The following is a 27,973-nucleotide window of genomic DNA, read 5'->3' as shown; positions in this document are numbered from 1 at the left end:
GCAAAATACCAGGGGAGGGAAGGGATGAGGGAGAGGGGTGTGAGAATCTCCAGTTTGCTTTTAAAAAGCACTGTGTATGGCTAACGCTGCTCTATCCATCCATCCATCCATCCGTCCGTCCACCCAAATCTGGTTCTGGCCCATCTGGTGAGACGTTCACTTCTTTCCATAAAACAACCACTATCCCAAAGCAAGAGATGAACTGGCAGATGTTGTCAAGTGTCTGTGGCACTGAAAGGACCAGCAGTTCCTTTCACAGCTTATCTGCACGATTCGTCAAAAGCATTTTCTCTATCAACTTCAACAGTCCTTCTAAAAACACAAAGACTTAAACTTTGGTACCACCCAAAAAAAAAAAAAAAAAAAAGATCAAGGACAGGCATTTTTTTTTTTTGTGGTTTTGTGTTTACTAATAAATGGCTGCTACATTCTATTTGACATGGTTGTCCATGATACTATGAGGTCACTTGTCCTTAGGTTCAGAGGAACCTGATTTTTTTTGTTATTTAGATCCCCAAACACTTCCATTTCACAGTCTATATACAAGTCAGGTTTCTGACTGGGTTATAACTTATAAGGTAACAGCTGCAAAAACTCTTGTGCCTCTGGGAATTAAAAAAAGAAAAAAAAAGAGAGAGAGAAAGAGAAAGAGAGAGAAAGTGTTACCAACATTAAGTCCAAGTTTGAGACACTCACAGAATTATGACACTTATTTGCAACCCTTGAAAAAGGGACACACATAGGTCGCCTGCCCTAGGAGCATCCTTTGAGAGTTTGCTAGTGAGTATCTGCAGGGTCTTGTGGAAATATCCACATTAATGATAAAGTGCAAGTTTTAACTGACTACAGTGTGAATAAACACAAGAAGACCTGCTGTGGAAAGGAGCACAAGGCCCAGCAAGGGCAGCTGAGGAACACAGAGCATGAACTGAGGGTCCTCACCCCCTGGGTGTACTGTGTGGGTAGGGATGTGCTTACGTGTCTCTTCTCGAGGAGACTCTTTTCTTCTGCTTGGCATATCTGAGGGCCTGAAATTGCTCCTGAACAATACAGTTGTGATTCTCTGCTTGACTGATTTAGCTTAGCAGTTAAGTAACAACTAATCTTCCAAAAGCACCAGGGCCTGCTTGGAGAAATCCCTGTTGTCTGCAGGGATGGTGTGCCTCTGGAAACAAAAACAGCGTGAGGAGCTCATCCATCCTTCACACTCTCGGCAGACAGGCAGGAAATGCTCGTTGCTGTGGTGCCAGCACCTTCCTTGCAGGGATTGTCAGCTGATGGAAACCTGATGCTGGGAAGAAATGGTGCCTTTCCCTCTGGTGCTGCCATCCTCAGGCAGGCTTTTATTATTGTACAGCGAGTGCTGTGGACAAGGCTCTGAGAGCAGGGCCTGCTGCTTCTCATCTGGGGAGGCGTGCTTTTTTATGCAGGGTATTAATATCACTGAATTTGTTTTAAATCAGCACTCAGATTAATCTACACTCAACCAGAAAGTGCTGGCAGTCAATAAGAAAGTCTGCACAAGAGGCCAAAACAGACCAACTAGATGCTTAGATTAATCTCCTTATCTCAGCAGGCAGAGCTCAAGGCCACAGATATTGGTTATCTGGTTACTCTATACTTACCCTTAATGTTTTTATTTTTAAGTATCTGCTTCTTCCATAGCTCAGGCAAACCTCCTTCATCTGTACTATCAAACCCTTCTCAGATGTCCCAGACTTTCTCTTGAATACATCTACTTTGTGCATTGCTGAGATCTCTATGTATGAATAGCTCTTTTTTTTTCCTAATCCCACTACTTCTCCTCGGGGATTTTTTCAGTGAATCCACAAGCCAGATTTTGTGACATAACACAGTAGCAGGGCTACCAGCTTTTTGCCTCTGTCTCCAATCCCTAATCCTCTTGTTTTGGTTTGGTTTTTGGTTTTGGTTTTTTTTGGTTTGTTTTTTTTTTTTTTTTTTTCAAAAAAAAGAAAAAGGGGGACTTCATTTAAATGTCAAGACTTTAGCACTCAAAACTGGACTCTCCCAGGCCACTGTTGATGGAGATGGTGTTTCTACTGACTGAATACTTCTAATAAACAGTTCTGAAAAATGCAGTGTTGGGTTTAGGAAGGCCCTGCACATGAGCAGCAGGATAATTTCCTTCTGCAGGACACTGAACTACAGATCAACAGTCAGTGGGGTCCTGTAAAAATCCAAATATATCCTAATATGCCGCTCTTTCCTGGAGCTAAAGGAGTTCCACTAAGGGCAGAAAAACCCATTCCTACCTGCTGATGCGTGAACATTTTTCTACACTGTGAATGCCAAGGTATTTCCCTCCTTCCACTGGAAGTAAAATGACCCTGATGACACTTCCAGGGTCAAGAAAAGCACATGCTCAGGTGATCAGAACCATAGAATCATTGAATGCTTTGGGTTGGAAGGGACCTTAATGTCCATCTCATTCCACCCCCTGCCACGGGCAGGGACACCTTCCACTATCCCAAGTTGCTCCAAGCCCTGTCCAGCCTGGCCTTGGACACTTCCAGGGATGGGGCAGCCACAGCTTCTCTGGGCAACCTGTGCCAGGGCCTCACCACCCTCATAGTACAGAATTTCTTCCTAATATCTACTCTAAACCTATCCTCCATCAGTTTGAAGCCATTCCCCCTTGTCCTGTCACTGCAGAACCCAATGATCAACTCTCAGCACTATCTCCCACTCCAGTGAAGCCTCATAGCTCATGCCACATGTCAGTTACCAGCTTCAGCTTGTATCGAAACACCTCCACAGACAAGGCTCTGACACCAGAATCACTAACATCAAACAACAGAATGATCCCATTAATTCTGGCAATGGCTGCAAATAAAGACACCAGGTCAGGTGGAACAAAGGTTCTTCTTTCACAAGCTCACCTTTAGCTTTTGCTGAGGTGTGCACCGAGCTTTTCTTTCCTGATCAAACTTGCTGCATAGGGAATCTGGAATGACACAGAAACAAAGATTCTGCTTTAAGCCAAGGTTTGGTTAATGCAATATCCAAGCTGGAGACTCCCGCAAATGAAAGGGTTTATTTGCCTTCCTGGAAACAGTGAGGAATTTTAGGAAACAATGCCTTAAATTAAAAGTTTGAAGACTTTAGGAAACTAAAAAATGGCCTGAATTAAAACAACAGATAGATCTTAAAATTCGGTGTAAAAGATGTCTTCTGATGCTTTGTTTCTATCAGTTGCTGACAAAGAGTAAAGCCACCTGAGAGATCACAAAAAATCAGCTGTCTGTGACAGAGCAGGCAATGCACACTGATCCCTGCACAGCCAAGATACAGTAGGTTGGGAGTATGAGACTTCATGTATTTATATCACCATAATTAGGAAGTTCATAATAGTTATCTCTGACTTGCACCAATCTGAGGGGAAGCCACTGAAGTGGAACAAATAATTAAAGAAAAACAGAGAACATAGGCATACTAGGGAACATAGTTATATTTAGAAACAAAGTGGGATGATGTGCTCACTGGCCACTGGGAATACAGCGCGGGGCTGCTCTTCTCCAATGCCTTGCCTTTAGAATGCAACAAAACTAATTTGCTCTGAGATTTCTCCATAGCTGGGAATCCAAGTGACTACAAATTCTTTGATGATGTCTTTTGGAAGGACCTTTGGAGGAATTCAGGCTGGGATAAAAAAAAAATCAGTGTCCTTACGCTCGTAGGTGCTGCTGCACTGAGGTGACCTGATTCTGCTGCCAGGATCTCCAGGATACTCTCACAAATAATGTCAAATCTGTTACTGCAAGCTGACAAAAATGGCATCTGAAGTCAGCAGTAAGGCCTTAAGCTGCACAAACAGCAGAAGCAACAGAGGCAAATGCACTGAGTTCAAGCAACCTGCCCCACACACCTAAGGACATGGTCAAGCATGTGAATTTTCATCCATATCCACTGATCCCATAAGTTCTTGAACATCCCTGGTTTTGATTTTAAATGCATTATGCCCACAGTGTGTGAGGATGTCTGTGTGAATTGTGCTCAGCATGTGTCTGGGTTGCTGTAAAACATTGTGTCTGCAATGGCAGTGAGAGACACATCCATCCCTGACTACCTTAGTAAGGAAAAGAGCAGGGAAGGATCAGGATGAGGGGAAAGAACGGAGCATCTGCAGCTCAAGAACTAACCCTTTCATTTCTCAGGGAAGGAGGTCAATCTGATTGAAAGCAGCAGCACAAGGAAGCAGGAGTGTCTGTGGCTGAATGAAAGCAAAAGCCTTTCCTGGGGGGCACACTGCTTCCTCCACCACGCAGCCCTGGACAAAGGGAAATGTGTGTGCACAAGCCACTGATGGCTGGAAAAGACTAAGGACCCAGGTGTTTTAGCTGACTACTCTTATAAGCCCCTAACCCTGGCAGAAGCTAAAAGCCATCAGGAAGCTTGCAGCCAGATCGCCCCGAAAAACCAGAGCTCTCCCCTCCACTAACAGAGCTGCCTCCCTGTGCTTGTGAAGGCCAGAAAGCTCCTCCCCAAACTGCAGCAGGGAGGACGGTGCAAAGAAGCTGTTTACCTGATCACCCGTGGCCACGGTTTAGATTCAAAAGGGAGCCACAGACAAAAAAAAACCCCAGCACGTTCCAGCTGGGACCTGTGATGCCTCACCCTCTGCTTTCTGCCTCTCTCCCACTCACCACGGCCAACAGGCAACTTGGGTTTGCATGGCCGCCAGTTATGTAGGACATCTCCCAGGCTGTACTGACCTAGATAATACAACGGGGTACATTCTGTCAGAAATTAACTGTTCTTAATCCACTTCTCCGCTATATTTGGCGCATCGGCGCCTCTTTAATGTGCGTTGGTTTATCCACTCTCCTGGTGATAAATGTCACTGGGAGAGGTGGGTGTTCAACAGGGAAATGACTACTTTCTTCGTGAGTTAAATCACCTACAGTGTCATCTTCTACCTTTCTCATTGCAAGAGCATTTGGCAGCTCTGGTGCTGCTGTGGAATAGTATTTACACCCCTTCAGTGAGTACAGGGTGACTGTTGTGATGAAGATGGGATCAGCACTCAAATGGGCATGGAGATCCAATGGGTGGCCCTTAACAAAGGGGTCTATAGCAATAACAAAATTGCAGGCAGTTTGGATTCAAGCAGTAAGAAATCATTTTCTTATGACTAAGCCCACATTAACAGGAAATATGACACAGTGAGGGCAGATCTGAAGAGCAACCCCAAGGGAACTGCAATATGGACACTGGGTCCTTCTTCCTTCAGGCCAACTCCAGTCTAGTCCTGGGTACTGATCACCTGTTAGGAGGTAGAGCACACTCCTACGTGCATTCCTTGAACACATCCTCATTTGTTCCACCTGGAAGGAATCCAGACCCAGGCTCTGGGTCTGCTCCACAACACGAAGCAAAGCGCAGGAAATTGGGTGGGACTGGGGATTGATTCATTTCTAAAGTGCAGTTCTGATCCCTGCTACAGACACTTGGACACCAAAGGAGCTTTGGCACACCATCCTCTTTCAGAGCCATCACCTTTTCAGCCCATCTCTAGTGGGGTACACGAAGACACATCACCCTGACTTCTGTTGCTTAGAAAAAAGATTTTGCACCCAGGCAACAGCAGAGGATGTGTTTGTGGTTCTCTGTACATCCACGCCCATTTTTGATCAGACTTTCTGCAGATTCTAAGGGAAAGGAAGCTCTTGCTTCTATTTTTAATATCTCTGCAAGGCGTTCTTTTTCTCTAATATCTGAATTTACGGGAGAAGGAGGCCCAGATCTGTGCTACCAAGGCATACACAGATGTATTGTCAAGATAAAAATTTTGCTCACTTGTCTTTAAAAAAAAAAAAAAAAAAGGAACAGTAGCAAATAGAATAGAATTCTGGTGAAAATAGCACTTGTCAGCTCACTTTTGTGTGCCCATTCAGGGATGTGTATTCTACCTTCGGCATCAAAAGGACATATTCCCAATTCATAACACTAAACCTAGAGAGAACTCCACCAAAAATCAAAGGAGGATAACAGAACACACAGAAACAGACCAGCAGTGTCATCCCAACTGCTAGAGCACAGAAGAAAAAGTTAATTAGAATTTCTGGTTTGGGAGGGCAAGGTGATGAAATCTCCCTCGGAGTCTGCAGGACACACGGTTCCAGAAATGCTCTTTTACCCGTCATTATATGTGTGTGCCTGTGAACAGGCACTCGAGCACAAGATGCAGCTCAAGAAATCCAGGAGCCATTCTGCTGAACAACTGTTTGCCTCTGACACTCTTGTCAAGGTCAGCCATTCCAGCTGGACCACTTCAAGGAGAGGACAAAAAGCAGAAATGCCCATAAAGCACTGCAATTTCGTATTTCCTCTTCTTGAAACTGGAGTGACAGCTGTGCAGAGACCGAGGCCTCCACACACAAAAATAAGGATACTCCTTGTTTGTGTAATGAATAAATTAGTTGTACAAAGCACCAACTTTCCATGTACAACCTAAAAGAGGAATTAAACATTCTGGTGGTTTGTTTTGTTTGTTTTTTTTTTTAATTACAGTGGCACCCAGAGGAACATGATCTCATACCTCTGAAGATTTACCAGTATTACCACATAGTAGACTTTTTTTCTTCTTTTAAACATTCCCTGTGATTCTTTAAAGATGATGCAGAGATGGAAATCAGTTTTGCAGGTGGAGAGTTCCCGATTTATTTTATTGCCTGACTCTGAAGAACAGAGTTGATTCAACGTAGCACTTAGAGCAGAAAGCCATAAAACATAGAAGGGTTCCAGATGGATCCAGTTATGAGCTCTGAACATTATTATCAGCCCAAAGTTAGGCTACTAAGGAGCAAGTCAGTTAAGAAATTAAAATACCCCAAACAAAACCAAACCAACAGTTCCCATTTAATCTGGAGAGACAAAGGACTGCCTGAGTATTTCACATTTTCTAGCAAATCTCAAAAAACTGCCATCTTTTACCCCTACATAAAATTAGTGGGATTGGTCACTACCTGATGTTCTAAACCACAGTGGGTGATGAACTGAGCTTTTCCTGATGGACAGGTCACCACTGAGGTCAGCACTCCCTGGGAACCCAGAAACTACTTGTAAGGGAGCTCTAAGAGGAAATTAGGAAAAGCAACTCTGTTTTCAGGAGACATAAATTTGCTCCTTGATGTTCTACTTCTCTGTGGCAATGTTTGAGAGGGGTTCATGAAAACATTAAAGGATAAAAATCATCACGCTGGGAATGCTGCTCCTGATCTTTTTCTCTCACCAGGCAGCTTGGAAGAAAGTTCATGCCTTTAAAATTTGATCAACTAACACAGTTGCTCAGAAAACAGTATCAGAGAGATACAGAGTCTCAAGTAGGAGCTGATCTTAAGGTGCTGCACTGTCCTGGCAGATGAATTCTGGTAAACACTGGACAGAAACTGACAACTCTAAAGGCAGGTGAGGCTCTTCTAAGGCCATACCATGTGTGTCATGAGAGAATTTACCTGAGAGAATTTACCTGCCTGGAATTTGCAGCAATTCCTTCTCTCTGGCCCTTTTTGTACGGCTTAGTGACAACAGCCAGATGATCCACCAAATCACAGAACCTTTTAGGCTGAAAAGCCCTCTAAGATCACCAAGTCCAACCATTCCCCCAGCACTGCCAAGGCCACCACTAACCCATGTCCCCAGCTGCCACTTCCACAGGGCTTTTAAATCCCTCCAGGGATGGGGACTCCACCACTGCCATGGGCTGCTTGTGCCAGGGCTTGACAACACTTTCAGTGAGGAAATTTTCCCTAATATCCATTCTAAACCTCCCCTGGCACAACAGGATTCATATGCAAACCCCATATTTTATATATGGCCTCTGAGTGCCCACACTGTGCTCAGCCAATCTGGGAGACTGCACTTTGAAAGAGGAGGTAGAAAAAAATTCATTCAGTGATCTGAGATTCATTTTCCAGTTAAATATGAGTGGAAATAAGTTGTTCCCTAGCACTTGGTTGAGAGCTTGGCACAAACAGGTTGCAAAACTTTCTGGTAGCTGCTCCAGACACCGATCAAATCCTTTTCTCTGAAACACAGGGAGTTCCACCTCCACATCAGGAAGAAATTCTTCACTATGAGGGTGACTGAGCACTGGAACAACCTTCCCAGACACGTCGTGGAGTCTTCCTCACTGGAGATATTCAAAAGCTGCCTGGAAATGCTCTTTTACCTGTTATTATAAGTGTGTGTGCCTGTGAACAAGAACAATTCTGAGTAATGTGCCCTGGGGGAATCCTGCTTGAGCAGGGAGGTTGGACTAGATGACCTCCAGTCATCCAGGTCCCTTCTAACCTGAACCATCTTGTGATTCTCAGCAAAACTGGTGGCCACACAACGTCCTGCTGCCCCAGCACCCTGCCAAGCCAGGCTGTGCCCAAAGAACTCAACATCCATCCCTGAACACAGAACAGGACGGGACCCACCCCGTTTTCCCAGTGGTCAGAGCCTTGCTTCCAACTTTCAGGAAGACACGAAATATTACTATTCTTTAACCCCGGCGAGGGCAGGGCACTAAAACAACCCCCCCGCTGATTAAGCCCAGCTTTAAGCGAGGCTTTTGCCGAGGAACGGAGAGGCCCGGCCGCCGGCGGGTGCAGTGTGGGGCGGGGGGCGGCAGAGGGCGCCCGGCCCCTCCGATCCATCCCCGCGGCCGCAGCTCCGCGACGGATTTCCCAAAAAAAAACCGGGATAAAAAAGCATCACCGGCCACTGTTCAGCACCGTCCGGGCACGGACCGTGCACCACCTTCACCCGGTGCTCTCCGTGCAACACTCAGCCTACAGCGGGAGCTGGAAAGCTGGAAAGCTGTCAGGTGCAATTGTATTTGCTTAATTTTTTCCCTGCCTCTTCTATTCCAGATATTTTCGACACAGGAAACACGCCAAAGATGGTTTAAGGCAGCTTGAGGGGTTATAGTTCAGGGGGAGTGAAACCATCGTTCTGGCAAAACCTGCCTGTGGTGATCACGGTTACAAGGGATCACGGAACCACAGAATTGTTTAGGTTGGAAAAGCCCTACAAGGTCATCAAGTCCAACCATTCCCCAGCACTGCCAAGGCCACCACTAACCCATGGCCCCAAGTGCCACATCCACGCAGCTGTTCAATCCCTCCAGGGATATTCAGGAAGGACTAATTTAAGTTGTATAATCCTTCAGCAGTGAGAAGAGCCAAAAAAAACCCCCTGACTCTGGGCATTTACATTGTTTGTAAAATAATTTTTAAAAAGCAATTAAACCAAGTTCTGTGGCTAATTATACCAGTAAATTTGGAGTTCAACACTGCAAAGGTATACATCTGTAAAGGTCTAAGTAAAATTAGGATTTAAGTATGCATTAAATACTTCTGCTTTTCTCTTTGCACTTCTATGTTAACAGGAAAATTCGGCTAAAGCTCTGTTAAAGCAACAGTACAGCATCTCAGGTACAAAAGAAAACAACCTGCCACTGGTTAAAAAAAATAACAACAATAAAAAAAAAAAATAAATCAAAAGTAGCCATGCTTCTCATGTATTCTGCACCAAAAGCTTTAATTCATCCATGCCATAACCCAAGAAGGCCAAAGCAGTTCTATCGTTACCACATTCAGTTCATTAATCTTAATTCTAGAACATAAACATACAAGATATATTCACATGAATGAATTAAAGTAACTGCAGGGATTATCACCTCAAAAGTGCTGACTCCATCTCAGTTATCAACCAAGACATCAGCTGAAGATTTCTTTACCAGTCTTAAACAGACACAGTCATTATTTGCAGCAGTCTCTCACTTCTGCATACCCAAATATCCTTTTATGTGTCTCAGTGTCACAAATACGAGCATAAGGACTTGACTTGATGATTTGACAACATTCCTATTAGTAATAATTAAACTCAGGCAGCGACAGTGCGGGAAGAGGTCCTGAATTGCTGGGGCAGTGCATTAAATGTTGAAACTATTCCCTGTAAGTACATTCAGACAGCTCTGTTTAATGATTAAATGACTATTAGTCTTTCCGTAGCCTGCGTCAGTAAGTGGAAAGGGTGTGAATTACATGATCGTATTTCTTTTCCTGCCCAAGAAAATCAGAAAAAAATGACCACAGCTGGCTCACTGGAAGTCTGGGATGTCCAGTTTCAGAAGCAACTTCACAATTGGGACACAAAGTGAATGGTAGGGGTGATCCATTCTCTCTTTGGGAAGGGGAGCTTGTTAGCTCCAAGCTCAGCTGACACAAGAGATAAAGGCTGAGGTGGCCCTGTAAACTCTGTGCTTCACAGCAGGAATTGGGCAGGTGACCTGCCTCAGATACAAAGCAGTAGGGGTGCTTTTCATGGTGGCATCCTAATTAACATCTTCTGTGACAATGAAATTCACAGATCAAGCCAAACTCCCTGCCTGGCATTAACAAAGAGGGATGTGGTAAGAACTGGACACATTAAATGAAAAGAGTGGAGACCAGCAGCAAAAAAAAAAAAAATATCCAGAGATGTTCTGGACTTGAGTTTCCTCCATTACCAACCTCTTTCAAACACCCTCCATCTCTCATTGAAATCTCTGAAGTCAGCAGGAACAGGGCGCGTGAATGTTCGGCAGCTCTAAAAATAAGGCCAGTCCTAAATGCGTCCAAACGCCGGCACGCAGGTTTGACAATCCTGGCCTTCAGCTTTGTTTTTATGTCCTAACCCATCAATTAGAAAATGACAGTACCAGGAGGCTGGACGATGCCTTCTCTGCACCATGGTCCATGACAAGCAGGAGGAAAATTTAAGGTGCTGGAGCATGGGGTTGATTCAGGGAAGTGGGGATATTTGGCAAAGCTGCCCCGACACAAAGGGCTGTTAAATAATGGCAGACTGATCATGGAGAAAACACTAGCAAAGCAAGTATTAGCTGACAGCCTCCTGTTTGTTACCATGCCCTGCTCTTAAAACCACTAATCAGTGTTCGAGTATGAAACATCTTCCCATGCTCCAGCCGCCTTCCTTGCACTGGATTAAGCATGTCAAGTTTTCAAAACAGCACAGTTGTATGTGATGATCTAGAGTTGCACTAACACACAGGCAAAATCCCTCTTGATTTTAAAATAACAAGCAAGAGACCCAACAGTAAAGTGTGCCTGCACTGAACTGTGTTTTGGCAACTCGATCCTTTACTGCTGAGTTAAGCACTTCTTCTAGTGTCTGAAACGTGAAAAAGACACATCCTAAGGTTTATTTGCTGGTGAGAAGCTGGGCTCGCACAGATTCCCTACCGAGGGCTGAAATGCACCCCTTGGCAGCTCACATGAGGTAGAAACATTTAACTGTTTGCTGATTCAGTGCTCCCATTCCTCCCTGCTGAAGCACCTCTCGGTGTTGAGTCAACACATTTCATTTAGTTGAAACATGAAGACCCATCTGGTTACTGTATGAAAGTAAATCTCCAGGTAATTAGGCTCTAAACCAGCTGAGAACTGCACACTTAGGTCTTGCTAACTACAAGGTAATAGGAGCTCGGTGACAGTGCATCTGCATGGCTCACAAAGGAAAAGTTTGAGGTATGCATTTAAAGAACATAAAGCAGCAGCTCATAGCATTTTCAGTGGAGAAGGCAAACTTACAATTTGTAGCTGCTGTACCATTTCTTCTCTGTACGCCAGTTCCCGCTTCATCTGATCTTGAAAATTATCTGTGTGAGGGGGGACAAAAAAAAAGTAGATGCAATAATTAAAACAGAGACCACACAGCAGAATTCATATAAATCAAATTATATCAAACCCAATCACCACTGAGGAACTGAAGCACTACACAAAGCCTTTCAGCCAGTTAAAATGCGTGCCTAAAAAAAACTTATGTATTAGAAGACACTACAGACAACAGAAAAACTGTGAAAAAATCAGATTTGGCTACTTCCCCAATCAGCAGATCTAGGCTGCTAAGTTTCTGTTGCTATCATTTATTCCCAGTTATTTTTCTTGATGGGCAAGACTCTGCAGTCATTACTCAAACTTGTACCAACACTGAAGAGAGGAGCAAACACTGCTCTCCCTTTGCTTTGGCATAAATCTGTTGGACATCAACAGCGATGTCCAACATGTGAGAGGAGAAAGCGTTCAAGGATGCAGGGTTTGATTTGTGGTGTGTAACACTGTGCTGATGGCTTTGAATAAAACTCAGACTAAAGCTCTAGAAACAGTGACGTGGAACTCAGAAGGGAAAAAGTCTTTGAAAGAAAAGACCCTGAACAGCTGGGCTATAGCACAGTCCTGCCTTCCTGCTCCAGTAGATCCTCCTTCCCTTATTTTCCTCCTAAGTAACCATTTCAGACAAAATTTCATTCGGTAGAAGATTAACTGCTGGTCTGTGCTCCATAACATTGCTGTTGGAGGGTGGGAAAAACATGAACAAAACTATTGACAAGAACCAAATAACTTGAAGAGCTGCCTTGGTGGAGATCTGGGTGCAGTGATGGACTGTTAAATGGAAGGGGAAAGAAAACACCCATTCCAACCAGTATCATTTCAACCCGGGAAACTAGCCTGTCCTGGAGCACGGAACCAGTGAGGTGAATGCCATTGGAAAACATCATGGAGAGCCCGGAGAAGGGAACTGCAAGGCCAAGGTAGCTAAAATGGTTTATTTACAGGTAACCAATTAAAAGAGTTACACAGTCATGCTGGCTGCTGGGACACTAGCCTGGGAGTCAGGAAGCCTTTTGGCTCTGCTGGACTCCGTGTGTGTCTCCACGTCTCCTTTCACTACAAGCAAAGCAGGAGTAACAGCCCTGCTTCACCTGCCAAGTGGGTTGGGAGGATTAATGGATTAAAGGACTGGGATGCTTTGATAGCACAGCACTGTGAGTGGCAGAACTGCCTAAAATGCAGTGGAAAGATCTGGGCCCAGGTGAGACTGTGCAGCTCCTATAAATAACCTGTGCTGCTGCAACGCTGGGAACTCACCCACTCCCAAACTGGTCGTGCAGCCTCTGCACCACTTCCCAACCCCAAAAAACAGGAGCAGGAAGGCAGGAGAGCAGCTGTGGCATGACTCAGTGGAGGGGAAGGATGTCCCTCATCTGCAGGGAAAAGGGGATTTGTTGCCATCAAGAGTGGGCATAGCAAGGCTGGAAGAAAGTACAAGGGGGCAGAGCTCTGTCCTCCTCTTTTACACGTTAATTTTGCCCTCTCTGAATGAAGAGTCAAGTTGCTATTTAAAAGACAAGGAGGCAGGAAAAGAGCAGTGAAACAAAGAAAGGTAAATTTTGGTGGGCTGAAACCATCAGGAGTCCAGCACTGTCACATAGAAAGGGACATGATAACATCCAAATGCAGTTCTTCGTATTTCAAGTAAATTCCCAAAGAACTTTTCAGCTTATTCCCTCTACTACTCCAACTTGATAATGGAAATAAGCCAACAGAAATAAAGCAGGTTTACAATTCCTCTTTTCCTACCCCCAGAAAAGTCATGCTGTATAAAAAGGTGATTCCCTCCTGCCCTGGCCACTGAAGGCTGATAAATCTGTGCTAATTCCTATTGAGGTCCTCCAGCTTCACTCTGAGCAGGCTTTAAGGAGAAATTTTCCATCTTTCCTCAACACTTTCATCCTGACTGCCTCTTTACGGGCTCATCACCTCTCAGAACAAATAGCTCAGAAATCTTTCTCAGTCCTGCACGGCAAATGTCCAAGCTCACAGTGGAAATGGGTGTTAATGGCAGGGATAGTGTTTTTTTTTTTTTTTCCGGCAGCATTAATCCGACTCCGAATGCTTACAGACAAAGCCATAAGCAATACCCAAGAGAAAAGATATGAATATTTAAATAGCTTTCTTAACACAAAATTAAATACTTTAAGTACCCAGACTACTTCTCCACCATTTTATTGCCACGGTTGTTAAATGCAGACGGACAAAACGCGGAGCAGCCGACACCAGCGGCACAAACCAGCGGAGGGTTCCAGGAGAACCTGTCACCAGGCACAGGTGCTTGTATTTCTATCAGGACAGCAAACACCCCGATTTTCTACAAGTGATTTGATCTTTGGGGTTTTTTTATTATTTTCTTCAGGTGATCTCTGCTTTGAGAGATCTTATGGGAAAACCTCACCTGCGGCTTTCAAGTACAACAGCAATATGAAACATTACAGGTGCAAGCAGCAGAAGACAAGGTCTGCTGTTTTATAAAACACCACAGTCCACGTTTCAAGCAGGTACAAGAAGCCACAGAGAAGCTTGGAGCATAGCACTGCTGCAAGAGCTTGCAAATGAGCTCAGTTCTCATTTAAGAGTGATTTCCATGAGGAGAACTCTGAAACCAAACACCACTTACACACAAGAATGCACAGCCCTGTTGTGGATAGTGGTTTATGACTATTAACGTGTAATACCCTGAATGTGCTGTGTTCCAAGTGCAAGACCCAACAAAAGGTGACTTTGGAGTTAACTCCAGGTAACTTGACAGAAGCACTTTCTAGAGAGACATAGTAGTACCTTTCACATCTCATGTGTTGCCTCCCCGCTGAAACAGGGATGAGCTTTCCGCTATTTAAAAAAACATCAAGAAGACTTGAAATTCAAAGGCTTCTTATGCATCTGAACAGTTCAAAGCACAGGGAGATCCACCACCAACCATCGGAGTGAGAATTACCCTGGCAGTGTGTTCCTGTGCCTGGCGGCTTTAGGGATGGGACAGAATTCCAGTCTCCATGACTGCTCACCCCGGTGCTGCACGGAGCCAGACTGGGATATAAAAACTTGTAACCTGCCTGCTCTTCGCTCCCTCCTGCAGCCTCAGGTATTTCCAAGCCATGATAAATCCATCAGTACAATTTTAATTTTACCTCAACTTTCATTTAGCTGGATCTCCAAACACTTCTCTCCCTAGCTCCTCCTTGCCCAAGACCACCAGAGGCAGTTTCTAATTTGGGAAACCTGGCAAAGTAGTTTTTAATACTTGATCTAAAGCAACAGCCCTGTTCAGCATCAAGAGCCTGGAACAGAACCCCTCTCTTTTGCTAGAACACATACTGCTGTAGAGGGCAAACCACCCTTATCATGGATTTACACTAATTTGCTTTACAAAGACCGTTTTTCTTGTTCTATTATACGTGGAGGAGGGGCGGGTTTTTTTGGTAAATCTAAATCTGTAAATAGGTTTTACGGTCACTTGTAAGTATTGTTTATAGCACATTATCTGTTTTCTATTTTAATCCTGAAGAAAATTGACCACTACTTTGTGGTACGTTGAAACCACATATTTTTCAAGCCAGCATACAGCAGCCACCACTTCCTTGGTCGGCCGTACGTGTTCTTTTCTTTTATTTGAATTGTATTTCATGTGGTTTAATTGCAGTGTTTATTTACATGGGCAATGACAGAGCATTAATTTTACTGTAGAAGAACAAAAGGATAAATAAGAGACCTGAATGGCAAAACTCCAAGGTGCCACTTCGCCAATACCACACGGCAGTGTTTTGATCTACACAAATTATTTGAAAATTACCTCACTCCCAAACCCAAGTAATGACAGTATTTATTCTGAAGGATGAGGTTATACTCCTTTCATTAGTATCTGTATCACGTCAGGCGACTCTTTATTTATGGAGCTGTCTACATATTTCAATATTTGGGCTGAAGACAGAGTCATTCCCAGAGTCTTTGCACTTCCTTGCTTCTCTAAACTTGCCTATCTGATGCTATAGGAAGGGGAAAATCATAGTTTCTTTAAACTTTAAACACATGAACCCTGCTAGGTGTCCATTTGGTTTCATTTAACACGTGCTCAGTGCATTCTGTCACCCCGGGATAGCAGCACTGCGCTCATCAGCTGCGGTCCAAGGGCCATCTCCAATAGCCCATCTCAGGGGGAACAATCTAAACAGGTATCTCTCATGCTTAAACACAGCCCAAATGAATTCTCCAGCATCAGCCAGAACCACCTGAAAATGGCTATGAAGCACCTTTTCAAAAGCCCCTAAGAGGCTGGTTAAGACCAGTATCACTGTACCCCGAGAGGCTCCAGAAGCGTTGCTCCTTCCTGTATTCAGTGTTACCAAAACCAGTAAAATATACACCAGAACAGACATCCAGCTTTATATCTTCCCTACATAAGATCTGCCTGGGCAGCCTGCAGAACCACACCAGAAGTGCCACTGTAGAATCATGGAGTGGTTTGTGCTGGAAGGGACCTTAAAGACCATCTAATTCCAACCCCCTGCCATGGGCAGGGACACCTTCCACCAGACCAGGTGGCTCTGAGCCCCGTCCAACCTGCCTCAGCAGAACTAAGCCAAAGATCCTGGCAACACAACTGAGAGCGTAACTCTCCCGTTTTATCAACCTGGCAACAACCAACCACGCACACACGACACCAAAACCACAGAGATGTGTCTTACTGAAGACTGGGAAAGACGCGTTTCCTTTCAACACCTGGAATTCCTGTTCCAGTCTCCTTCGTAAGTCGATCTGCTCAAACAAAACCTTCTGGAGCTCCTCTAACAAAGAGAAGAGAAAAGTGGGTGTGATAGTCCGTGTAAATAATTCTTGAAGGAACAGTTGCAGAGCAATTCATTACTATAAGACAAAATATTTTAGCGCTTATTAGGAAAAAAAAAAAAAGCGTTGCATAGACCTACAATAGATTTTGTGCAGAAAGCCATGAATATAAATCAATGTAATATATTATTTTAAAGTATTATATTACAGTGTCATGTATTGATTGATATATATGCATTAATCTCAATTATATCCACCCAAAGGTCCATATATTATTCATATGTTACTTGACAAGCTTAAAATATGGTGCAGAACAAAAGTGCTCCCTATTACCCTCATATTCTATTAAAACAAAGAGCAGTTTTATAATGTAAGAGGCCCTTATTTATTTTACCTTTCCCCATGTTTTCCACATCCTTCTTCAGCGAATGAGGTGAATTGGTTTCTTGTGTGTGTTCTCCTTAAAAAAAAACAAAGAAAGAAAAGAAGTTATTGATTTACTGATAGTGCCTTATGTTTTTTTTTTTGTCAGTGTTGTCCTTACTATGCAGCCGCTTCAGAGAATCTGGAGAAAAAAAAAAAGGGGGGGGGGGAGAAAACACAAAGAAAGAGTAAGTTTGAGCTTTATCTACATTATCTGTGTGTGCATAGCACAAATATTTCGGACACTCATGCTTTCTTCTCGTTTACTGAAGTATCTGCCTACAGCACAGGCTCTTGCAGACAGTATCTCCTCAGCATCCAGGACAGCTTTTTTGGCCAAACAGATCCTTGCTTTCCCTCTAACCCCTCTTGAAGATGCTCTTATCAGAGAACAACCAGGAGCAAGCTGAGAAAGGGAAGAGCCTTCTCCACAGCCTCATCTCTCCTCCTCGCCACGGGAAGTCTGCGCTGTCCATCTGGGCAGGACCCCGCTCCAAAATCCACAGGCAAAATCCCTTTCTTTGCACCTGCCTTTTTGCCTTCGTCAGCTCTTCAGCTTTATCATCTCCCAGAGCTCCGTGGCACGGGCATGTTGTAACTGGATATAATTTATATCCAGCTGAGATAAAATTGACATTAGTGGTATTTGCATCTAAAAGATACAGCTCTGAGGTCAACCAATTCAGGGGCTTCAGTCTTAGGTTGCTCAAGTTAACTTTTGATCATACTATAGCACAGAATTTTCTAGATAAGAGAATTTGACTATTTCCAGACACATGCATGCTACTTCCTTCAGCTTTTTTCCTTTACAAATTAAATTTAAAAAAAAAAAAATCTTCACCTGCCGTTGAGTTCACCTGGATGACAGTTTGACTTAAAAATCGAACCTTCTGACAAAAGGTGTTATTTTCATTATCCTCTGAAACTGTGAAATTTTCCTCTGATTTCTATGAATTGGGTTTTGAACAAAAAGCTATGAAAAACTGTTTTTAAAAGAAAAAATACCACTTTAGCTGAAATTGATGGGAGATTTTCTGTTATTTACAGCTGAAATAGAAATGGACTCTCGATAATTAAGAGAATATTTGGTAAATAACCAATTATTGAAGTAATTGGATTAATTCTTGTTTTAGTCCAGCCAGTAAATACACATCATTAACTCTGCTGATAAGTAATCACAAGAGACATTTATATAAAGCTACTCATGTGTTTATGTATTTGGAAGAGAGAATCATGGAGAAAACATCTTGGTTTTTTGTTGTTTTGTTTGTTTGTTTTTTTTAAATAAAAATCCATAGCACTGAATAGGTCACCACACAACAGACAACAGTCACTTTAAAAATAATTGTGTCATCACAGTGGGCTAATTTCAAAGTTGAATTGGAAAGTCCTGTTATATATGCAGTCAGAAATCTTTCTGCAAAACATTTATTTCTGTTTTTAAAAATCGATGCAATCTTATATCCAGTAAACCTTGAAGTCTTACTATATGAAACCTGTCCAATAGCTATGCATTTTATCATTTGCTTTCTCTTCATTCCTTAAAAAAAAAGCCAAAAAGCAACCACTCATTCAGGCACATACATTTACACAACTGGTATCTGGTGCCAACAATTCCATTTTAAAAACCTGTTTATGTAACATAGTGATCAAAAAAAATATTTTTTTAATTTTTTGTTTTTTATAAAAACGAAGTATTTTCGAGAGTTGTCTCACCGCAGTAAAAGAAATAGCAAGCTTAAAAATATATCACTTTTTGGGCAGTGGTTCAAGGAGCTTCCACAATGCAAAAGGGTATTTTTTTTTTGTTTTTTTTTAGCTAACATAATTGTGTTTTAAACTAGATTGATAACCAAATAAATATAGGGTACACTACCATCAAAAGGGAGGAATTTAAGTTTAGGAAGGATATTTATTGAATTATAAATACCAGTAGGTTTCCAATCCATTTCTTCCACCAAGGCATTCTTTTCTGAAAGTTTTATGTGCAATTTTGAGGGATAACAGGCTCACAGACAGAAGGTAACTGGATTTTTCAAGGGGGAGGAAGAAAAAGGGGAAGACACTAGAGCATGGTGACAACATAGCTCCTTCCCACTGGCTCGTTTGAGCTTTCAGGGCCATATGATTTGAGGCTGCTGACTCGCTGAGACAGAAAAAGCTGCATCAAAATGAAAATAAGGACATGTAGCATGAAGAACAACTTCTCCAGCATCTGCAGCCTCCCTACTAAGCTGACAAAAAGGCTTATTATAAAATCCTCCATCCTTACTCCTGAAATAAGTAAAGAATGGGACTGGAAACACGAAGGTATTTAAAGGCAAAACCCAGTATATATGGTTTTGCAGAATAACGGCATTTTTAAACCACTTTCTGACGTTAAATAAATAGTCTCAACATTGTTGTTGTTAATGGCAATAATAATCAGATGGGTTTCACCTTTCCAGTCCCCCTGAAAATGATAATCAGGAGCCTGCTCTTCTCCGTTTTTCCGTACTTCCCAGAGGCCTCATCATGCCTTGTGTGCTGCTCTACCTTAATTGAAAGGGAGGAGGTATTGAATATTTAACCAGCTTCCTTTCTCTTAAATGTTAATTAAAAGCTAAATAGGTGTTTAAAAACAAACAAACAGAAAGCCCAAAGAATTTTAATCAGTCTAAGGAAAAAATCACTTCCCCCTCCTAATAGCTCCACCATAACTCTCCTGGGCCTTGTCTACACACAAACTTGTAGCAGGGTTTAGAACAGCACTGAAAGCTGGGCAGCCCCTGGCGTGGACACAAAGGCTTTCTTTAAAAGAGATTTATTTAAGTTTACTAGGAAAAATCAAACTATCTCATCCATCTGCTGGAAAAGGAGACGGAACTGTTTGCAGCTGGTTTAAGCCACCCCAGCGAAAGCCTCTGGTGCCTCTGTTCTTCCCGATGAGCTCGGGTGCACAGACACTGTTATGGCTTTCCTAACCTGGGATGTGAGCATTCACCCACATGGGTGGGGGGGGGTATACAGCAGAGATGATGTCTGTGATTAGACACACCTCAGAATGACTCAAAAATCAGCACTGTGGCAAACAGAGATCCCAGTCCGTGCGCCGGCACAACGTCGGCTCTCGTGGTGCCGCCACTTTACGAGCTCTGCGCCCGCTGGGGCAGCGAGGTTTTGAATTTTTAACGTTCGGGTTTTCAACGTTTCTAAATTTATTCTCCCCAAAAAGAAGTGCACTTTGACCTCGTTGTAAAAAAACCCAACCAGACGCGGCCAGGTTACCTCTTTGTGCCGTGCCGCCTGTGACAGCGGATATCCTGCAATCCTTCCCGAGGAAGCTCTCAGAGCGCTCTTCAAACAGCAGCTAGAAAAATTCCACACTGTCCCAGACAACTCCACTGTCTCAATGGGCAGCTGAATTGTCCAGCACAGAGCTCTGATGGTCTGGGAATATAACCCCATCCTCCTGACTCTGCGCCTTGTACCCAGCTGGTGTCCACTACAATCCTCACTACATCTGCACTGTCAGATCACATCATCCAAAATTATCCATTTGCCTGTGCCTCCACATCATCCCTGTTATTCCCGGACAGTAACTGTGCATCACAGAGCACACCTTATCTGACAAAAGCTCTTCACCTCACTCCCAACGCTCTTAAGCCCGTGGCATCGATGGTCTATCACAACTTAAACATCCACCGGTACTTTTAGCTGGAAAGCACTGTCTGCAGACATAAAGACCACAGCAGCAAGTTGTTGGTATCTTCTGGATATAAATACATATATATATATATATATGTATATATATATATCTATTTAAAAAATATAGGCAGATGTGAACCAGCAGACTTTCAGAGCTCCAGAGGCTCCCTCTGTATTTGAAATTAATTACTCGCTCTTAAGACATGCAAAGTTCTTGTGTATGTCCTGAAGAAATTTTAACCTTACTGAGAATATTCATGCATCCTGCATATTCATGCTGCTTTTGGGGGGGAATAATCAATAGGATAATCAGGACTTAGCAAAATATGCCTACTTTAGCAAACTCAATATCCATCTTTTAAGTCTTTTCCTGTACTGGGGGCTGGTAAACATCTTAAAAAAATCTGCAGTTTCAAATGGTATTTTGCCCCCAAAAGTGATTTAACTTTAAAACAAACTAGTTCTTTTTTATGCACAGATAAAGCCTCATTTTTAACATCCAAAACATGAACATCTGATTAAAAACCATCTGCACTGAAACACTAACAGAGAGGGGGAAAAAGAGTTTCAGGATTTCAAGCCAAACATTCAAAAACTTGGGTGTGACCAACTTAAAAATACGAAATGTTTTAAAAAGATAAGAAATCAGCTGCCTTTCAGTCTGAACTTTATGCATACATCTGAGACCTATTTCATAATTTTATTCTAGAAGCGCGAGAACTAGTAAATTTCAAATCCTTGGTTTAAATGGAAGGTGATATGCTCACCACCTTCCAGAAGACAAGGTTTTAAAAAAATAGACAAAACACACCTAATATTGTGAAACTTGCAAAAAATAAAGAAATTTGGCAACTATCCACCCTCTTTTAATAACTCAAAGAGAGTTCCTGAGCTCTTTAGTAATAACAGATGAGGAATGAGAGAAATAGTAAATAAGGATGCAGTCCTGCAGTCCTACACTCCGTCTGCAGTTTTGTCTGTCGTGCAGATTCATGTACATATACGCAATCTTATCTATTAATATGCAGTGCTGGATCCCACATTTGAAACTTCATCTTGTCTTCTTCCATTTAAACTTTTAACCTCTGTGGGTTTTTTTTTTGTTTGGGTTTTTTTGTCTTTTTTTGGTTTGGTTTGTTTTGGTTTTTTTTGCAAACACTTTCCGTAATAAGATTTGAAGTCTGGATTCAACTTCTGGATCCAACGCTTTAACACTTATCCCAGATAAGGCTATATGTGATAAAAGCTGGGCTGTTTTCAACCCTCCATGAAGTATTGTAAATCTACAGTAACAGCAGTATTTGAAGAGTTATTCTGGAAGTATATTTAAGAGTAAATGAAAGGTATCTGGCTCACCATTTCTAGCGTGAATTTTCCCGAAAATGCCTGACAAAGCATCTTTTACAGATCAAAAAATAAAATCAGGGAAACCGTAACAAGATTTGAGAAGCTGACTTCCAGCTGACACCCAGTTTTTGGGCTCCCCTTTCACATTAGAGCAGATTAAAAATTAGATTAGTTGGAGAACAGCTTACGGAACTCAACTTCTCTTTAGGAAAAGCACAGCCTTGCAAAGCTGTGGTGTGCCAGACACACACAGCTCTCCCACCCTCCAACCCCCACTGATGAAGGAGGGCTGGGATGGCAAACCACACTGTTCCCCCCCCCCCCCAAAAAAAAACAGACCAGTTACATAAGTTAGTCACAGTTATCTTTCTGAACTGCCGTGGGACTTTGAATAATCTCGAGCTCTTTCCAAGCACTGCCTGACAGAGAAGAAAGGGAGATTTTCCCTTGACAGTTTACTGGCTGTGCAGGATGAATGGCTACGGGATCTTCAAGCCCGTACCTATTTCAGCCTTGGAAAAGAGCTCTGTTATGAATCTGTAAGTTCACTGACACATTGAAACTAAGCACCCAACACACGCACTTGGAAACGACAGTCTCTGGCACAGAAAATACTGCTTTTGTTTTAAGACTGTCTTTACTAGGTTTAGTATATAAATACCAAGTCTGTCGCGCGTCGAGAGGAATTCCCAGGATCATTTCATCTTTCTTAATCTTATTAGGAAGGTAGAGCTTTAAGTAACTCACAAACGTATTAATCACGTTAAAGAAATTGGAGAAGCGGAATATTCTGCAAAGTAGTTTGACATCCAACCAGAGAAGCAGCAAGAGTAAAACCCACTAACCCTGAAGAAGATTAAGAAGGCCCAATCCTACACAGACACCCCTCTGAAGACAACAGAGCTCGTGCTTAGAGAGTGCACAGAAATCATCTTCAGAAATGAGCCCTTAAACACTTTGCATTTCTTTACAGCCGGTTCATCTCAGATCCAGTCCCAACAGTGACCTTCAAACACCCAGGCGCTCCTCTCAGTTCACTCAGTACATTCAAGATTCTCCTCAGAGTTGAAACATGCAGGGCAGTTAAAAAAAACCTAAAATTTACGTTTAAATTTACCATGAAGATAAACGTATGGCTACGGTGGACCTTAGTGTCAGTGAATAGAAAACACTTGGGAGTTTCAGAGAGAGAGGGGAGCTGCAATATCTAAGTAAAAAAAAAACCAAAGTATGACCATAATCTACTGGATAAAATGATCGTGGATGGAATAATTTTCTAAAAGACAAAGAAAACCCCAAACTTTTTTTTTTTTTCCCAAAATAAATTGGCCACAGTGCAGGACACTGACTATACACAGTATACTGTACTCCTAAAAATTATCGTGTTCTTAAGGTTGACTTCTGCTAGTATCACTGCTGTGCTCTCAGTGGTAATTATTTGAAAGTGTAGAAGATAATGAGGTGTTATCCATTGGTCCACGACCTCGATCCCTCAACCACAAAATTTGCAAATATGTAAACCACTGGTAAGTTTCTTCATCCTATACCGTTGCTAAAGCAGGTCTTGTTATTAAGTATTTCTAAAAAAAAAAAAATCCTCTTCGAAATGGGATACATTTGCAAACGTTTGTGATCTTATATTGTTCTCTGCTATTATATAAGATTTCTATAAGATCCCATTTCTTCATTTCCACTCCGTGTACAACTCTCTCTCTCCCCGCTTGCTCTCTCTGTCTCATTTGACAGGCAAATTTGCAGACATTGCCTGAGGATAACAACCTCGTTTGACAGTCAATTAACCGTGAATAGTCAAAGCCAAGGCAGTTTGCATTACATAAATGGAAAATTAGATTCCTTTTTCCCAAGAAACAAAAACCTCTCCTTAAGACACTGCAATAGACAACTTAGTATCAAAACTTCTAATCACGTCTTTCCCAAACCCCTTGGAGACATTTAGCAATCAGTAAAAGGTGGTTTCATTTAATTTGTATAATGTAATTTTTGTAAATGTATTATACATTTTGTGTAGAGATCATTATCATGGAGATAATATAAATGTTGGCATAGATGTCATAAAACACCTTTAATGTCTTTCTGACAGATATTAAAAGCAATAAGCTGTGATCCTTTTTAATGGAAGGTTTCAAAGAGAACATTTCAATTATTGTCATTTTATGCTTTTCCAGCCTGTTTCATTGTGTAACCTGATACATTTCGTGAATTTCTGCTGAAATATGCCCAGCAATTAATAATCTTATTCCTATTAATGTCACTGCTTTCCACCTATTTGCATTTCTCTCAGTTATATTTGCTTGGAATTGTTTTTATCTTTACCCTTGTACTAAATATTCAGACATTTGATTATGAATTTAAGCCTCTGCCTCTTTATCCTCTACCTTTTTCTGAGCCTACCTGCTATATCTCTCCAGAAGTCTCCTCCTGAAGGCTCTGAATCTGTGATGAAAAAATTATGCTCCTTGTTCTTATCTGAAATCCAAACAAAATGCAGTGCTTAAAATGCTTTTACCACCAAGAAACCCCAAACCAAAATGAGTATCAGAATCCCAAGGAAATAGTAAATATATATTTCTACATTCACCAGGCACAGAGACACATTTTGGATGCGAATGAATATAATGCTAAATTACAACCATAGAGAGACTATTAGAATGTTTAATGGATTTTTTTAATTGAAATCACGGAAGTGATTTATTTTTATTTAAATCGAGCCATGGAGAACAAACCCACTCAGCTCACAACTCTGAATTCCCACCTCGTGGTGAGCGGACAGATCCACATCTGTACTCACCTGAGAAGGTGTCCTCCTTCGTGGGCAAGATGACCTGATTACTCTCCTTGCTCTTCTGATTCTAGAAAAATGGGAGTGAAAAGCACAAGATCAGTGTGGAAAATGACAAGGAGCAGATAAGCAGTTTTGGGTGGTTTATTAGCAGTGAGCACAAATAGTGCCCAGGGAAACAAAACAGTGGGGAATCCCACCGTGTGGGCATCTTCCACAGCCACATTCACGGAGGAATCCCAACGTGGCCTCATCCACGGCCACCTTTATGGAGGGAGCACATGTCCCACTGGAAATTTGCAGGGAATGTGCAGGGTGGATGAGGGCACCATCTCAAAATAGGGGCTGGACCAATTGCCCCATGTGTTAATCTGAATTGAGGGGGTCAGGCCGTGGAGCAATACCCACTAACACTGCAACACCCTGCTGGGAAAGGCACCCACCAATTAAATCTGACAAATTTATTTTTATTAACTTTCAGGGCTGCTCTGTGGATGCTGCATCCAGGCCTGGCATGCCTGGGACTCTATACAGCAGTGCCACCGTTGAGGTGGCTTCCCACGGGGATGGGTGTCCCTGGGACAGTTGCCCACTCTGCCCTGGGCAAATGGGTTTGGGCAACCCTGATTTTGGGGGTGAGGGGAGCAGGGTGGGATTGACCATGAGGCCCTAGTGGGCCATGTCCGGGCTAGCTTGGGCTAGCTTGGGGCTGAGCACCACAGGCTGCTGGGGATGTGGCACCTGACATGATGGTGGGAGGTACCCGGTGCCTGACCTGGCCATGAGGGATTCACAGTGCCTGACCAGGAGGCAGGGAGTACAGAGTGCCTGACATGATGAGCGCCGTCTACTTCCCCCACCCAGAGGACCCCTCCCGCCCCGGTTTCAGTATCCAAAAACACGGGAAGGGGCCTGCCAGGACATTTACATCCTTGTAGAGGGGCTGCTCCTCTGGTGCCGGGAGGTGCGCGGGGCTGCTGCTGCCACTGCCTGCCCGCGGGGCGCCGGGAGGCGGCTGCGAAGTGGCTTGGCCGTCCCCCGGCTTCTCCTCGACGGGCGGCCGGGGGAAGGGGCAGGCGGCAGGGCGCTCCCGGCCCCCCTTCTCCAGCAGCCCCCGAGCGGGCGGGAAGCGGCCGCCGGCCGCCAAAGGGTCTCCGCCGCGGGGCTCTTCCTCGCCCTCCTCCTCCTCTTCCTCTTCCTCCTCCTCGGGGGGCTTATGCCCTTCGACGTCCACCTCGGGCTCGTCCTCCTCCTCCTCGTCTTCCTCCTCCTCGCTGCTCTCCTCGCTGGCGAAGCTGCAGCTGGTGCCCCCGGGGGAGAGCAGGCGGTGCGCGGCGTGCGGGGGATGCGGGTGCCTCTCGCATCCCGCATCCTCGGGGGGCGGCGGCGGCGGCGGCGGCAGCAGCAGCTGCAGGGGCGAGGCGGAGCGCGGGGGGCCGCCGCCGCCGTGCAGCTTGGCCAGGCTCTCCGAGTCCTCCTTGCCGCCCACCGGGCGGAAGGCGCTGGAGTGGTGGTACCCCCCGCCCGCCTTGCGCCCGCCTGCCGCCTCCAGCAGGTGCGGGTGGTGCGGGGGGACCCGCCCGGCCCCGCCGCCGCCGCTGCCCCCGTCGGAGGCGGCGGGCGAGGCGGGCTCGGCGCTGCCACCGGGGGGCGACTCGAACAGCGGGTCCCGGGCGGCGGCGGCGGGGGCGGCCGGGGGGGCGGCGGCGGGCGGGGTGCCCAGCCCCGCCGGTGCCGTGCCCAGCCCCGCCGGTCCCGCCTCGCCGCCGGGCTCCGACAGGTCCAGGAAAGCCTGGCGCAGCAGACCCGCCCCGTCCCCCCCCAGCGAGCATCCCAGGGCTCCGGGGGGCTGCGGCGGCGGCTGCAGGTAGGTGGGGACCGGCAGCCCGCCCGGCGTGCGGGGCGGCCAGAACATGCAGAAGGGCGGGTAGAAGGCGGCATCCTTCCTGCCCGGCCAGAAGAGCCCCGAGAGCCCTCCGCCCGCCGCCGCCCCGCCGGCCTTGTGCGTGGCCGCCCCGCCGAGGGCATCGCCGCCGCCGCCCTCCTCCTTCTTATGGCAGAGCCCGAAGGCGGCGGCGGGGAAGCCGTAGGGGTGCGGGAAGAGCCCCCCGCAGCCCGGGAACTTCTGGAGCATGCCGCCGAAGGAGCCCTTGCTGGGCACCGGGATGACGGGGTAGCTCCGCGGGCTCTTGCCGCCGTGCGCCGCCGCCACCGCCTCCTGCAGCTCCTCGTCTTCCTCGAAGCGGGGCCGCTTCTGGTGCAGGTCGGGGGGGGCGGCCAGGAGGTGCGGGCTCAGCAGCCCGCCGCCCACCACCGCCGCCGCCTTCACCGAGCCCAGCGGGTGGCAGGCGGCGGGGGCGGCGGCGGCGGGGGCCGGCGGGGCGGGCGGCAGGGCGCGCTTGCGACTGCCGCCGTTGAACATGGCCTTGACGTCCTCCCAGGCGAAGACCAGCTCGTCCTGGGGGTTCTTGTCGGTCAGCTTCAGGTGGCGGCGCCAGGAGTTGAAGTTGGCGGCGTCGGGCTGGGTGTACTTGGCGTCGGGGGTGCGGTGGGAGTGGAAGATGAACTTGTTGGGGGAGAAGTACATGCTGCAGTAGCTGCATTTGATGCACTTGGCCCGGGAGCTGTTGTAGCGGGCGGGGATGAAGCTTCCGCGGCAGCCCCAGGCGCACTCGTGGGACACGTCGAAGGCGAAGTTATCCGGCAGTTTGGGGGGCCGGTTCTCGCCCAAGAAGGACTTGCAGAGCCGCTCCGCCTCCCGCTTGGTGATCATGCCGCAGCGGCGGGAGGAGATGGGCATGGCCCCGGCCCGCCGCAGGATCTCCAGCTGCACCGGCGTGCACTGCACACAGGTGATGCCCAGGGCCACCCGCCGGTTGTGGATCTCGTTGTAGCTGAAGTTTTTGAGGAGGGTGTTGGAAATCTGCGCCAGGCACAACCGCTCCTGCCCGTCGATCACCAGGGAGACGATGGGGATGCCATAGAGGATCACCTGCCCCACCTGGTTGGGCTTCATGGCGGCGTGGCCGGCCCTCGGCTGGTTCATGGGGTCCGGCGGGTACGCGCTGGATGGCGACGGCAATAAGATATCGGTGGGGCCGGGCAGCGGGCTGGTCGCCATCGTCTCAGCGCCGGGGGGGCTGCTCTGCTCCAGCTGCGGGAGGGGAGGGGGAGAGAGACACAGCGCCGTCAGCCGGGGACTCACGGGGATGGGGGTCTCCGCTGCACGCACGGCATTCCCCCC

At 45.4% G+C, this 27,973-nt stretch overlaps 1 protein-coding gene across 1 annotated transcript; it reads right to left on the bottom strand.

Moving 5' to 3' along the window:
* Positions 1 to 13: 13 nt before the first annotated feature.
* On the bottom strand, positions 14 to 27,897 carry SKOR2 (SKI family transcriptional corepressor 2). The gene is made up of 8 exons (XM_064640932.1): positions 25,658 to 27,897; positions 24,739 to 24,799; positions 24,342 to 24,416; positions 16,867 to 16,932; positions 16,373 to 16,471; positions 11,604 to 11,671; positions 2,901 to 2,965; positions 14 to 605 (listed from the first exon to the last, which is right to left on the bottom strand). Exons 1-7 carry the CDS (start codon positions 27,848 to 27,850, stop codon positions 2,903 to 2,905), a joined length of 2,625 nt encoding a protein of 874 aa, XP_064497002.1. The 5' UTR covers positions 27,851 to 27,897; the 3' UTR covers positions 14 to 605; positions 2,901 to 2,902.
* Between the last annotated feature and the right edge of the window lie 76 nt (positions 27,898 to 27,973).

This window comes from Pseudopipra pipra, chromosome Z (assembly GCF_036250125.1).
Source record: "Pseudopipra pipra isolate bDixPip1 chromosome Z, bDixPip1.hap1, whole genome shotgun sequence".
In the NCBI taxonomy this organism is placed as follows: Eukaryota; Metazoa; Chordata; class Aves; order Passeriformes; family Pipridae; genus Pseudopipra; species Pseudopipra pipra.
The sequence above is the reverse complement of the archived record's forward strand: the minus strand, read 5'-3'. Positions and strand labels throughout refer to the sequence as shown.